Source organism: Emydura macquarii, unplaced genomic scaffold (genome assembly GCF_026122565.2).
Source record: "Emydura macquarii macquarii isolate MOO-44397 ecotype Brisbane River unplaced genomic scaffold, CSIRO-AGI_Emac_v2 contig_719, whole genome shotgun sequence".
In the NCBI taxonomy this organism is placed as follows: domain Eukaryota; kingdom Metazoa; phylum Chordata; order Testudines; family Chelidae; genus Emydura; species Emydura macquarii.
Window position 1 is genome coordinate 11,558,670 of NW_027130856.1, and position 13,361 is coordinate 11,572,030.

Consider the following 13,361-nt stretch of genomic DNA (forward strand, 5'->3'; position numbering starts at 1 on the left):
GAGCACTTCACAAACTCTTGTGGGTAGGAGTTCGGGATAGGCACAATATTTTACAAGCAGCAAATCCATCTTATTGACCTAACTCTCTCATGCTGTCTCTCTCAAACACATCAGCACCTTCACACTTTATATAATATGTATTTTACACAAAATCTGAATTTTAAATTTGTTCCTGCTGGCAAGAGTAGAAGAGGAGAGTTGATTTTGTGTTTACTTTTCATAGACAGCATTTAAGAGACCATGATGATGGGTACCCTTATAAAAACCTAACTAGATAAAAGTGAATTATGATAGCCATCCCAAGTTAGATCCTACTCTGTATATACCCCATATTTTACAGGAAAAAATCTATTTTAGATTTTTTTAACTATTGGGACTATATTTTGCCTCCGTTATCATGAGTCCAGCTATAAAGGTTTCAGACGGAGCCACAGAAACCTCTAAAATGGGCTAGGATAGCTTTCTGAGACATGAAAATGTAACTGTTTCAAAATCTGTTACGTCACGTCCTTCGAGAGCTAGAAGTAAATGCTGAGTTCCCTTATGAAGCTGGGAATCTTTCCTTCTAATGGGATAAAATCGCATTTCTTTCCTGAGGGATCACAAGACAACTGACTATAAGATCTGAACATTTTTATCTGTTGAGAAACTGTAGCTGGTTCAGGACTAAATTTTGCCCAGTTTGAGTACCCAACAACTCTAAATTTGGGGACAGGAAGAGGAAACATTCTTCTGGGTCCCTCCTCCCTTTCCCCAAATAACAGCAACTATTGAAAGCGGCTCAAAGTGTCTTGGTGACTTAGGAAAAAATGGATTAGTTGGCAGGGGGCAGGTGAAGTCAAAGGTGCATGATAAATGCATTTATCATATTATTCTGCCTGGTGTTATCAGGTGAATAGCACCATTATTATTTATTTGCGTTACAGTAACCTCTACTGCATTGTAAGGATTCCGTTGTGCTAGGTGCTGTGCAAACACATAATAAGAGGCAGTCCGTGCCTCTGCGAGCATATGATTTAAATAGACAAGACAGACAAATGATGGGGGGAAAAGGAAGTAATAGTATCCCCATTTTACAGATGGGTAACAGAGCCAGAGAGATCAAGGAGTAGATTTTCAAGAGCAATTAGACTCAGCAGCTCTCATTGTTCACAGGGGCAGCTGAGCCCTTTGTGAATCTGGCCATTATGTCACATACAAAGTCTGTGGCAGAGCCAAGAACTGAATCCAGATTTCCTGTATGGATTCCAGTCCAGTGTCTTAACCACACATCCATCCTCCCTCTCCAGTTTACAGTTGTGGCATTTTATCTTGTGTGTATAATATATTCCACACAACCACATCAGTAGCGGTGACAGCCGTGTGATATGCAATTAGGAGCTACCTTTGGTTCAAACAGACAAAACCATCTGCCACAGAAATGTTTCCAGGTATGCTTCAGACCCTTGTCCCTCTCCAGAATTGCAATGATTGTATCTGGAAAAATTATTTGAGGTCCTTTTTAAGAAAGTTCTAAAACTTTCTTAGTATTTCTTTTTTCCCTTTGAACCATTTACCTTTGGAATCATGGTAACTAAGGCATTGATTTCACAGGACTGTTTTTCACAGTCCTTGGCCTAATAAGAAAACACCCAGTCACCCCCTCTTCTGGAAAAGCGCACAGCAGAGAGGCAAAGGGGGAAGAAGCCTGCTTGAGGTTCAGCTCAGCGTTATCTCCCATCTTGTTTCATTAGGGAGAAGTGGCAGAACAGACTGTTACCCCCAACCTCAGAGATCCTCAGGAGGCCAGTATCATCACTGAAGAGGCCTATGCCTCTGTTGTTGAGAAAAACCACACCACCACCATTGTTCCCTGGTGGTACAGATTCATTGGAACCTCTCACTATTAAGGCTTCCTCTGGTTGCATCTGCCCCCAGGAAAATCCCTACCACAGAAAACCAACACAAGCTTTAGGCTGTTAAACATCTGCTTTGAGCAGCCAGTTGTGGGACTGAGGTTAGTGTATGGAAATCTTGTATATTAAATATGGCATAGTTGTAGTGTTAGAATAATAATAGAAAAACAGAAATGTTCAAGTCCAGTGAGTTTTCATAGATGAGTTCATAGCTTTCTTATGGTGCAAGGATAGTTCATTGCTCTGTTGTTCAAATGTTTGAAAGTGAGGAGTAAAGGGAACAAACCAAAACCAAAAAGTTTCTCTTTAAGGAATACAATTTTTTCCCTCCCTTTCCTCTCCCCTCCAACCCGTTTTCTTGTGTGTGTGAAGGTATGGGATCATAATTATATGAGTCATGACCCAGAATCACTTGAAATGCTAAACCAATTGAAGTTTTTCATTTGACAGGGCATGATAACAAAAAAAATGGGGTCTTCTTAGAAAAACACAAACATGATTATCAAAGTCTTGCATGATTTCTGGCTGGAAGATAAATATACTCTGGAATAATATCCCAGGATAAATGGTAACAGCTCCATCATCTGAGTCCTTTTAAAAAACTAAATCTGAACTAAATACCTGAGATTATATATGGCCTTGGACATCCTGGTGATTGATGTAGTATCAGAACCTAGAAAGACAATTAAAATGTAGAGAACAATTCTGCATCCACATCTAGATTAATCTCTAATTTATATTCCTCTTTTTTCCCCTTGGGATCTATTATATAGCAGTCTGGATGGGTTAAAAGAGCAACAGAATGTGTATTTATAAGGATGCATCTAGTCTGAAGGTAGCATTTTGTTCTCTATACTCATCTCATTTAAGTATTATTTCAATATTTATCAGATGGTTCATTGTTGGAATGTACTCTGATTCCAGTGGTTACCATTTCATAATTGTAAACAAAATTATATACATCACTGTTCCCAACATATGAATTATTTATTTAATCCTTGGACAAAAGCTATGTTAAAATGGAATTAAGGTTGAGAGTATGTTTTAGTAATTTAAGAGTAAAACCATTACAAGGGTTATCCCCAAAACAAGCATTACAAACCCAGGAAACTCAGTTATGGTTAAATTTAAAAGATAGCTTAATCCACATATTAAGCTATGGAAATGCACAGTGAAGGCAGTCAAACAAATTTAACTCTGCTCTGTAGTGACACCATACAATTATAATTAGTGCATCATAATGCCTTTAAGTCCAGGTTTAGGTTAATATGATTTTTCTAGATACAGTACACTTTTTCATTTTTTATTTTCATTGTGGTGTCACTACATGTGCAACAAAATGCTTGAATCCATGCTGTATGTGCAAAACTCAGTTCACCATCAGCTGTGGAACTGTAAAGGGCAATTCCATAATTTTTAAAGAAAAATGCTTAAATAAGTGAGAAGGAAAGCATACTGGAGAAGAATATTCCTGAGTAATTTTAAAGATCATGTGATCTAATTTGCATATGTTCTTAGTATCCACAATATGTCTTATCAGTTTTTGCACAGAATCTTTTAAAATTTAATCTTTTGCATTTTTCATTGCCCTGTACAAACATTATTTCTATTAGAAATGAAAATAAATGTTAGGTCACTTTGTTTATTCCTGGTTAAAGTGGGTTTGTTGTTTTACAGTATGTTCTCCGATGCTTTGTCCGGGTTAGGTTTAAAGGGCATGCTATGTAAGTGTCCACCGCTTTAATGGATTTGAATTTTCCTTTGCTTGATGTCATTGCATTTCTCCTAATTCTGTTCCCTAGATAATTCTGCTTCCATCTGTGGTGTTCACAATTTTTAAATGTAGATGAAGAAGCAGAGGTGGATTGGATTTGGTTTTGGTAAACAAGAGACTAAAAAAATTGAGAATGACAGGCCTCTGGATTGAATTGATTTTGACTTTTCTAGTTTTCGTAACTTCAAATGCATACTGAAACCTCAGTTTCCAGGTTCCTATTCAGTAGATTTGAGGTAAACATGCTGGGAAGAATAACAAGAGTTCAGAATAACAATACATCAGCTGTTGAGACTACTTGCATTTACTCTTGACTGAGCAATTCCATTTATAACAGGTTATACCAACTTTCGAGAAAGACAGATCACAAATACAAAGTGAGAGTCTCTTCACTACATTTCAATATTTTAGTCTATGTAACTGTCTCTATGGAGTTTAGGATCTTTTACAATGAGTGCATGTAACCTGGAGTTTGGGTCGTAAGGCATCTGCTGATTCTTATGGCCAGCCTACTGTTTTTCACTGGGTGAGAATTGATTCAGGAGTCAAAATCTGTTACGGGGTTAGGATCACAGGCCCTGGCAATGCCCCCAAAGTGCGTGCACAGAGCACAGTCAGACTGTGTGGACACATTTTAATAAACAGCGGCATCTGCATATGAGGCAGATTGGAGAAAGGGTGAGAACACTCAACAGCTCATCTTGAAAAGAAATGAGCATAAATAAGCAAGAGATGTGTATTGGGCATCTCTATACTGCTGTCTTCAGGCTTCCTCTCCTGATAGTAGCACCCTGCTGTGCTGATCAGATTCCATTTTCTGACTAATTGTGGCAAGCAATCATCTGGTTTTATTTTATTTTGTTAGTTATTTCTGTGCTCTTACTTTTGCCTGTTCTACACACTGTCATGTAATGCATAATTATGCATAAGCAGAATCAACATACATAAAAGGCTCGTTTTGGACTTTGTGCCACATTTATCAGAGGATTTTTTTCTGGGCTGTGTTCTTGGCTGGTCAGCATGCTATCTCTTTGGCTAACAGTATACTTTTTAGAGCAAAGACTTGGCGTGCTCTGAGATTTTCTTCATTGACTCCTTTGTGGCAGACCTCAAGGCTCAGATTTAGGGAAAGCCTAACTATTCATTATATGCGAGGAAACAAATTGATATTTGCCATTCAGGCTCTAGCTCAAGCTAGTTTAAGTGTCCTCCTCTGCTATAAACTTACCTTACAATGGAGTGCACATGGGTTTATCTTTCATAATAGGCCTTTTAGTAACCCATGTGGTCTTAATGGATTTTCCAGGCACCTGCTGTATTAAAGCTTGTCTTGTCGTCGATATAAGTTCCTGCAAATTCTAGTTTCCTCTCTATCACTTTTGTGATACTTGACGGCTGTCATCCTACGTAAAAGCATGTGGCAGCAAATGCGCAATGCTGTCATGGAACAGGGACATCCTGAAGAAGAGATGGCACTTGCCGTATTATGCAGGCTGTATTTCTAAAGCAGCCTTGGCTTGACACCTCATTGAAAGAGTGAGATTCATTCCTGAATGGGCATGATGCTTCCTGGCATCTGGTGGGAATGCAGAGAGTTGAGGTTATGCATGAAAATCAGTTGTGATAGTTAGCAGTCCTAGCCAGGAATGTACAAACCATGTGTCCATTCTGTCTTTTTGATTAAAGAGAGGCTTTCACTAATGCAGCTTCTATCTGGCTGCTTGAAGAGGGTTTCAACCACAATTAAAAAAAGTGATGTAGTAAGATTTCCTTAGTGTGGCTTCACCTCTCCGTGTAAGTCCCCTATATAATGGTCTACAATGGTCTGCGCTAAGACTTCCTGCTTCTGGGTTGAGAAGGCAAATTGTTGTGCTTATAATGAAGAACACTGGATGAATTAAGGTAGTTCTTTAGAATTGGCTAAACTGTATGTTCCCACTAATCTACAGTGTGTTAAATCCAAATCTTTAATTGGGATTATCTACTTTAACTCCATTTTGTTATATGTAAACAAAGGATTTCTTTTCTTTTCTTTTTTGAATGTTCCTTTTCACCCCTCCATCTACCTTTGGGATGATAAAAAATTAGGACCACTTCAAAATCTCATTGGAAGAGTTCCAAGGTTTCTCTGAAAACATTGTTTATGATGTGTTTAGGGGTATCAATTTTCTTTCTCAGATGAAAAAACTCTACTGATGATTATAACACTGTACTTTAAACTCACTTAACTGGACATTATTTTCAGAATATTTATCTTGGTTATGGCAGATTTTGTCACACAGTGATATTAGTTTTCCATTATATACTACATGTCTCTTCCACATAAGTTTGATAATAAATGTTGGGAAATAAAAAACGGAGGCACTGCCTCCGTGTGAAAGCAATTCCTGTGTAATGGGAAATAATGTCATAAACTTCAAATTACATTTTAAATAAATGTTTATATCCAACCCATCCATTAGATCATAGCCCAAAAGGGTCAGGAGGATCATTCCTTCATATTTCACTGTATGCAGTATGATTGCTTTTTTAGGTGTAAATGATGCTTTTAAATGAAGAATGACAAGCAGTATACAAACAAAGACAATACATTACAGTCACGGTAGGATAGTAATAGCCTCGGCCACTATGTTAAATACAAAAGTGTGATGCATAAATTGAATTCACTCTTTGAAAAGGATTATTAAATGGGTATGTGCTGATACCAATGTTCACTGGGTTCATAGTTCAGTTTGGAACTCTTGCATTTGGGTCCAGTGTTGGGTTCTAATCCTCCTCTTTTGCTGGGTATGATGTTTGCTGCTTACAAATAGGACTGCAAGTTTTACAGAATTAAAAACATAAACACTTGAGAGTGCATAGAAATGTACAGATGGCTGATGGTCCTGTTAACTGGGGTCTTAAATGTTCAGGGCTTAACTAGGAGCTTAAACAAAGTGACATCAACTCTGTCAGGGCCCAGTGATCGAATTTCAGTGATATTAACAATATTTTAGGACTCAGTTTGGTTGATTGATTAAATATTTGTAATGCCCACCATGGTGATCCCTTTTTTGTCTTTTGTGTGTGTGCACGTGTGTTGTGTATAACGCAGATCACTTCATTAAGCCTTCCTAACATTGTGAGTAAAGGGTACTCTGTCCCTTTCTGGGGGAGGAGTGAGGACAAACACTGCCTCCACTCCATGCCAGTGCAAGGACTGGCCAGTATCACAGTCTCTGTGATCAATTCCTGCTACTACTTCCGGGGGTGCAAAGAATCCCATAGGGCAGGGAGAAGACAGCATAGCCATCCTCAAGGACTCAGGAGGCACAATCTCTCCCAGAGCTGCCGCGGGAGCAGGAGGTTATATCTTCATGTACAGGGATGTGGGTAATTTACACATGGTTCATCCTCATCTTCAGCCCCTTTATGCCCCATTTTCACCACTGAAGTGTAATAAAGGCATCACATCTGCTCACCCAGATACTCCTACTGCTGTGGTTTACATGTATAGCAGAGTCTTCATAGCTGACTATGCTACACCCTTGTAGGACTCGGTATAGGAGTCATGACAGGGGAACCACTGTGCTCTGGCTATCCTTGGCAGCTGCAATTCCTTGAAATGGCTGTGGGTAGCAGAGCACAAATTATAGCAGCCCCAAGACTGCTCAAATTTATGCCAGGACTAGATAGTTTCCTGGATGCTTCCAGATTATGGGGAGATCGAAATACGGTGCAGAGCTACTTACCTCTTAGACATGAGAAGCTACATTTATTTTTGATCATTAATCACTTCACCTGCGCTCTGTCCAATAATCCATTTCCCACCAGGAATAAATCTAATATTTAGTCATCTGAACAGCTGTTACTTTTTAATAAAAAAGCCACCATACAAACATTTTCGACTTTCTCCCAAACGTGGAGTTGTTGGTTTTTTTTAAAAAGGGGAATTTAAAATGACTTTGCCTCAAGGTCGTTCTGGGGTTTGCAACAGTCATTCTGGACTAGTGATATTTTTAAGGTCTGATAGCTTGTGTGACCCTTTAGAGAGAAATGCTCTCTTTGTCCCTTTTACAGAGCAGAGAACCTGTTCTTCCTTGTGCTTGTAAATGCTTAGCCCTGGTAGTTTCTTACCTTATCTTACCTTAAATATCTTACCTTAAATCATAACACACTAATAAATATAAAAGCTCTTTCAAATTAATTTTTAGGCTTTAAATATTTATTCTCATGGTTTTTGTCCTGTTGAGGGTCAGTACCAGATAACTAAGGCCAGGTCTACACTACAAAGTTTTGTCAGCAAAGCTTTGTCGTGTAGACTTGGACTTCATTACCTATCAGCAAAGTTTTGTCGGTCAGTGATGTGAAAAAACCACATACCCTCAGCTGACATAGCTATGGCGGCCAAACTCCCAGTGTAGATGCAGCTATGATGACAGAAGAGTGATTCTGTCAAGATAGCTAATATCATTTGGGAAGGTGGCGTTACTATGCTGTCTGAAAAACCTCCTTCTGTCAGCATATGCTGTATCTACACTAGGGAGCTCTGCCAGTATATCTGTATTGTTAGAACCTATGTAGCATAGATTAGTCCTAAGGCACTTAGATTTACAAAAAGGAGATATGGAAAACTATGTGTGTAAAAAGGGATATGAATGGAAAAAAAAACCACTGCAATTTTTGGGGTTTTATGGGCATTCAGTTGGGATGATCTGCATAATTGTTGTATCAGCCAGGAGTGAGTAATGTGTCCCAAACTTTTGCAAAGTGTATTTTTATATTACACATTATAGTATTTTTTTGTCTCACACCGTCATTAATTTGTATATAAATATATACCATCCCTCTCTCCCCCTGCAAAAATGTTAGTACTTTACACTGTACAAAGGTCTTTAATACCAAGTAAAATGGCAGCCTGGAATGAAGAGTAGATGTAAACAATTTGGATGGACTTTTGACCTATATATCTTTAGTCTATTGCCTAGGAGTGGCAAGAGCTATCTTGTTTAGGGATGTAAATTTCATTTAAAAAGGTAACCATTTAAACTATTACAATTATATCAGGTAACCGTTTAACCAATATAATTTTGTCTCTCTCCTCCCCTCAGCCCCCGGGTAGCTCCCCCGGGCCGGCTCCATGGGGAACTCTCCATCTTGGCCCTGTGGTCCCTGGTGTTCTTCAGCAGGGTGCTCTGCTGCGCCTGCACCAGGGCCTCGGCCTCCCTGGGCAGCAGTGCAGCCGCCTCTGCTGTGGCCTGATGCCGTCACCATGGAGACCGAGAGCCCGTGCCGCCAGTTAACTGATAAGCATTTGTCTTACCATTAAGACTAATACTTATCAGTTAACCATTTAATATTTTACATCCCTAATCTTGAGATAGGATTATGTTCAGGTTTTCACTAGGAAAGGAGGATCCTAGGTTTTTTGAATGCCTAGAGCCATTGTCACAGCAGTGATGAAGGAAAGATACCAGTTGAATGTCTTTTTAAAACATTCTGTTAATTAAATGGATGCATTTCTATCACAAGAAGAAAACCTTTTATTTCCTATGATATGATATATGGAATTTTGAAAATCATCCTACTGATGACCCTTGAGTTGCAATTATATTTTTATTGAATAAGAAAACACAGGCCATCACATTTTAATAGTATGGATTCTTCAAAATCTATCAGTTTGATAGCCAGAGGCAAGTAACTAAGCTCTTAGTACATGTCTCTAAAATAAGTAATTGGAGACAAATGTGCAACCACACCACACGTACAATATGTCCAAACAGCATGGACATAGGCAGGCTTACTGTGCAGCATAGGCTTCCAAAAATCCTTCATGGGCAATAGATTTATGTTAAAAATACTAATTTTATTATTTACTTTGTAATTTTACTACACACAAGTGAGTCTAAATGCATTGTAACAGTGACAATACAATCAAGGTGTCTATGAAGAATTTAAAAACACAGTACCTTGTTTCTTTGGAAACATTGTTTGTACTAGCAGCATTTTCCATTCCTAGGTAAACACAATATATTTTAGGCATGTGTTTCACATATGGTGCAACTGGAATGACATATTTAGGGTGGATTTTTGTTGGTTTTGGTGTTTTTTTTCTGGAGGTGGGTTGGGGTGTTGGATAGGTTGTTTTCTTTCTTTGTTGAAGCTGCTTACAGCACGTGACATATTTCAATTTTTTATTCTTTGTTATTGTCATTCTTCATTCTCTGTGCCCCACATCGAGGAGTGAGGGTTGTGTATGTTCTATTTTAATGAAGAGAAATGGCACATCTATCAACTAGAATTTATATTAGAGAGCACATCAATTCAGATGCCTATTGCTTGCTGAGATTGCAAATTCAGGACTGAATTCTGCTCTGTTACACCTGCACAACCCCATTAAGTTCAGTGGGTTGTACAGTGCAGAATTAGGTTTATGGAATGCAATATGGTTTAATAAAACAACTTATCCATCTGCTAATAGAATTTGACCCCCAAAGTATTATTTATGAGGCTGTTTATAAGAGTGATGTGCATGCACTCATAGTTAAACTTCTTTTGCACAAGACTGGGATGGTCAACAGCTAGTTATTTCCTATAGTGGGGTCTAGTAAACGTATACATCTGAAGTGTCTCCCATAATATTAGCTGTAGGAGAAGAAAAACACTCCCACTCTAGAGCTGTACTGTAAACCGTGCTGTCCTTAGCAGACTTGTATTCCATAGTGGCTGCTATTAACCCCAGATTGTTCCCTTCTGTCTCTCTATCTTCTAGGAGCTGTGCCGTCAGCGCATGGCTGTAAAATCATCTGATCGACCAGAGCCCCTGCACACTTCTCGCGTAAACAGTGTCTCTTCACAGTTTAGTGATGGGCCCATTGCCAGCCCCTCTGCTCGGAGCAGCACATCATCATGGTGTGAAGAACCAGTTCAATCTAACATGGACATCTCCACTGGTCACATGATCCTGGTAAGGAGAGTTTTCTTTGACATGTGAAATGTAGTCAAAATTGAAATTGGTAGGTCATCAGTTTAAAGTAGACAGTGAAAAATATTTCACTTCTAAAGGGATACTGTTATCTTACAAAGTTAAAAAAAAATTCCTTTAGCTGTGATATTAATCTGACCTTTCAATAGTTAAAACTAAAACTGGATTTAAAAAATTCCTTACTTTTCACTATGTGATTACATTTTTTGTTTAGGATACATTCTCTTAGCTTGGATGTTTAAAATAGATTTTTTTTTAAATAAAAGATGATTTACTTTTCATACTTTTGTGCTATTAGTTTACTTTTCAGCATTTTACTTGGCTTGGACAATTAAACAAGATTGTCTGATTTCTGATCAGTTTCTCTTTCTGTCATGTATAAGGGTGCTGCAGATGCTGCAGTACAGTATCAACAACGTGTACATGATTGTTTTTATTGAAATTGGGTGTATGGGGAAGGGGGAAATCTGAATTTTGAGCCTAACCTGATCTTCCTCCTTTAAAGTAATTGGATCTTTCTCATGTTTGAAACTGCACAAATACATTTTGTTTGTGGAGAAAGTATTGTGGGAAATGGCCATTTATTCACATGGATGTGTGTATAAGACTAGTGAAATGCTTTTCACTACCCATGGGAGGCAGCATTACTTAGTGGTTAAGACACTGGATTCAGACTGAAGGGACCTGAGTTCTATTCCAGCCTTTCCTACTGACCTACTGGGTGACCTTAGGCAAGTCATTTCATATCCCTTTACCTCAGTTTCCCTGTCTATAAAATAGGGATAGTAATATGGATCTCCTTTGTAAAGGGCCATGAGATCTACTGATGAAAAGAGCTAGGTATTATTATTTTTATTTTCTACATTTACTGTCTGTTAACTGTTAGGATTACCTAGCTGGATCTAATCTCAATACACATCGCAATCAATAAATTGCTACCCCTCACTAGCTATGTATTTATATAGCTCTGAGAAGGCTGACCAGTGGGGTTGCTGGAAAGGAATCTGTGCTCTGTCCGTGTCATGCTTCCCCCTTCCCTTTTTATGGTTTTGTAGATAAAGCTGCTCACCTACTTAAATATTTTCCAAATTTTGTGGGGAAGCCATATGGCCTAATAGAAAATGGAATGGAAGCCAGAATGCCAATTTGACCTTAGCCAAGTCACTGACCTCCTTCAGCCTCAGTCAGCTCAGCTATAAAATTGAGTAAAAGCAGGACCTACTTGAAAACCAGATGCTGCATCTGAGCAGAGCTTTCCTGGGTAAATACATTTCCAAGCAGGAGAGTTAGGTTTTTAACCTGATATATAACAGATGCACAGGAGCACCTGGGGATGAGGGATGGATATATTATGGAAAAGGTCTGTGACCTTGGCTCTTACAGGACCACTTTCGCCTACTCAGAACTAGAACCTTTCACTTGTTTTTGTGTTTCTGCAGTTATTGGGACATTTTAGTTACCAATGCCACCCCAAGATCCCCAGGTCCCCAAAACCCCTAAAATAAGGAAGGGCACAATAGTAATTAGTGATATAGTACTTGTATCCCAAGCATCTGTGGGTAAAACGAAAGAAAGTACAAAATTGCCGAAGTAGACTGCAATGTATATGCTTAAGATTTGCAGACAGCTAATGATACTAGTTTAAATGGAGCAAAATAGTGTACGAAGATATTACTAAAATAAATCTAAAAATCACACAAAGCCAAATGAACAGGAAAGAAACTTGCATAAGGGAATATAGTAGTGTTAATTCTGGATCTGGGAATTTTCCCGAAAGTTGAACTAAGTGTGTGTGGAAATAAGCCATGCGTTTGCAATGTATGAATGGGTTTTAAAAAATGAACCGATTGATTAGGAGTACTATGGTGGCAGTAGTTCAGTGTTCATAATTCAGTCAATCCTGTTCCACCCTGAGTGAACTCATGCATATGTTAGCTATCTAACAACATATGTTAAATCTTAGATGGTGAGGGTTCAAAGAAGGGCAACTGAAATTACACAATGCCTTGAGAGTATGTCCTACAAGGAGAGAGTGGAAAAAAAATTAAACCTGTTTAGCCTAAAATGAATTCAGCAATTCAGAGAAGTCTGCATCTCTGCTTCTAAATATGGGAAAGGGAAACAGTACAGAAAAGGAAAAAGAATTATTTTTAATAGACATCAAAGACATAATTAGCAAAAAAAAAGGGTTCGAATTTGGAAGGATGCATTTAGCTTAGGTATCAAAACAAGTTTCATTGGAGGGTCAAGCAGACATTATAATTGTTTACTTAAAGAGGTAGTTATACCATAATTTCTAGATTTCTTTAAGGCAAAGTTAAGTATGGTTTTTATGGGAAGATCAGTGTAGTGCATTTACTGCTTTGAAGCAGCTGATTGGACTAAACTGAGGTTGCCTGTAGTGCATGGCACTGTGAGTTATGCTGGTAGCCTGGCTGGGACCTGAGAGTTGACCTGACTTACATTTTGCTCAAAAATAAATGCAGGCAACCATAATACCTTATTTGCCTGAATTTTATATCTCCCTTGAGAGATTGCTTCTTGTTTGAGTTCAGCAGCAAGAAAAGCAAGTGAACAGCTTTTTCCACTCATCTTGTAGTTAGTAGATGGGAGCCAGAGGCCCCATTTTAGAACTTGTTGGTTGCTCTAATCAGATGATCCATAAGATGCTTTCCAACTCTATCCTCTCCTGCTTCTGTTGTCTTGTGAAATAAAAAGTTCCTTTATA

The 13,361-nt window shown here is 38.5% G+C and overlaps 1 protein-coding gene across 1 annotated transcript in view; it reads left to right on the forward strand.

The window, feature by feature from the left end:
* LOC137149191 (receptor-type tyrosine-protein phosphatase N2-like) overlaps window positions 1-13,361 on the forward strand; it is a 138,003-nt gene that overhangs the window by 24,975 nt on the left and 99,667 nt on the right. The window contains exon 4 of the mRNA XM_067542550.1: window positions 10,421-10,615. Coding sequence (XP_067398651.1) covers window positions 10,421-10,615 — 195 coding nt within the window. The remainder of the gene's footprint in view (window positions 1-10,420; window positions 10,616-13,361) is intronic.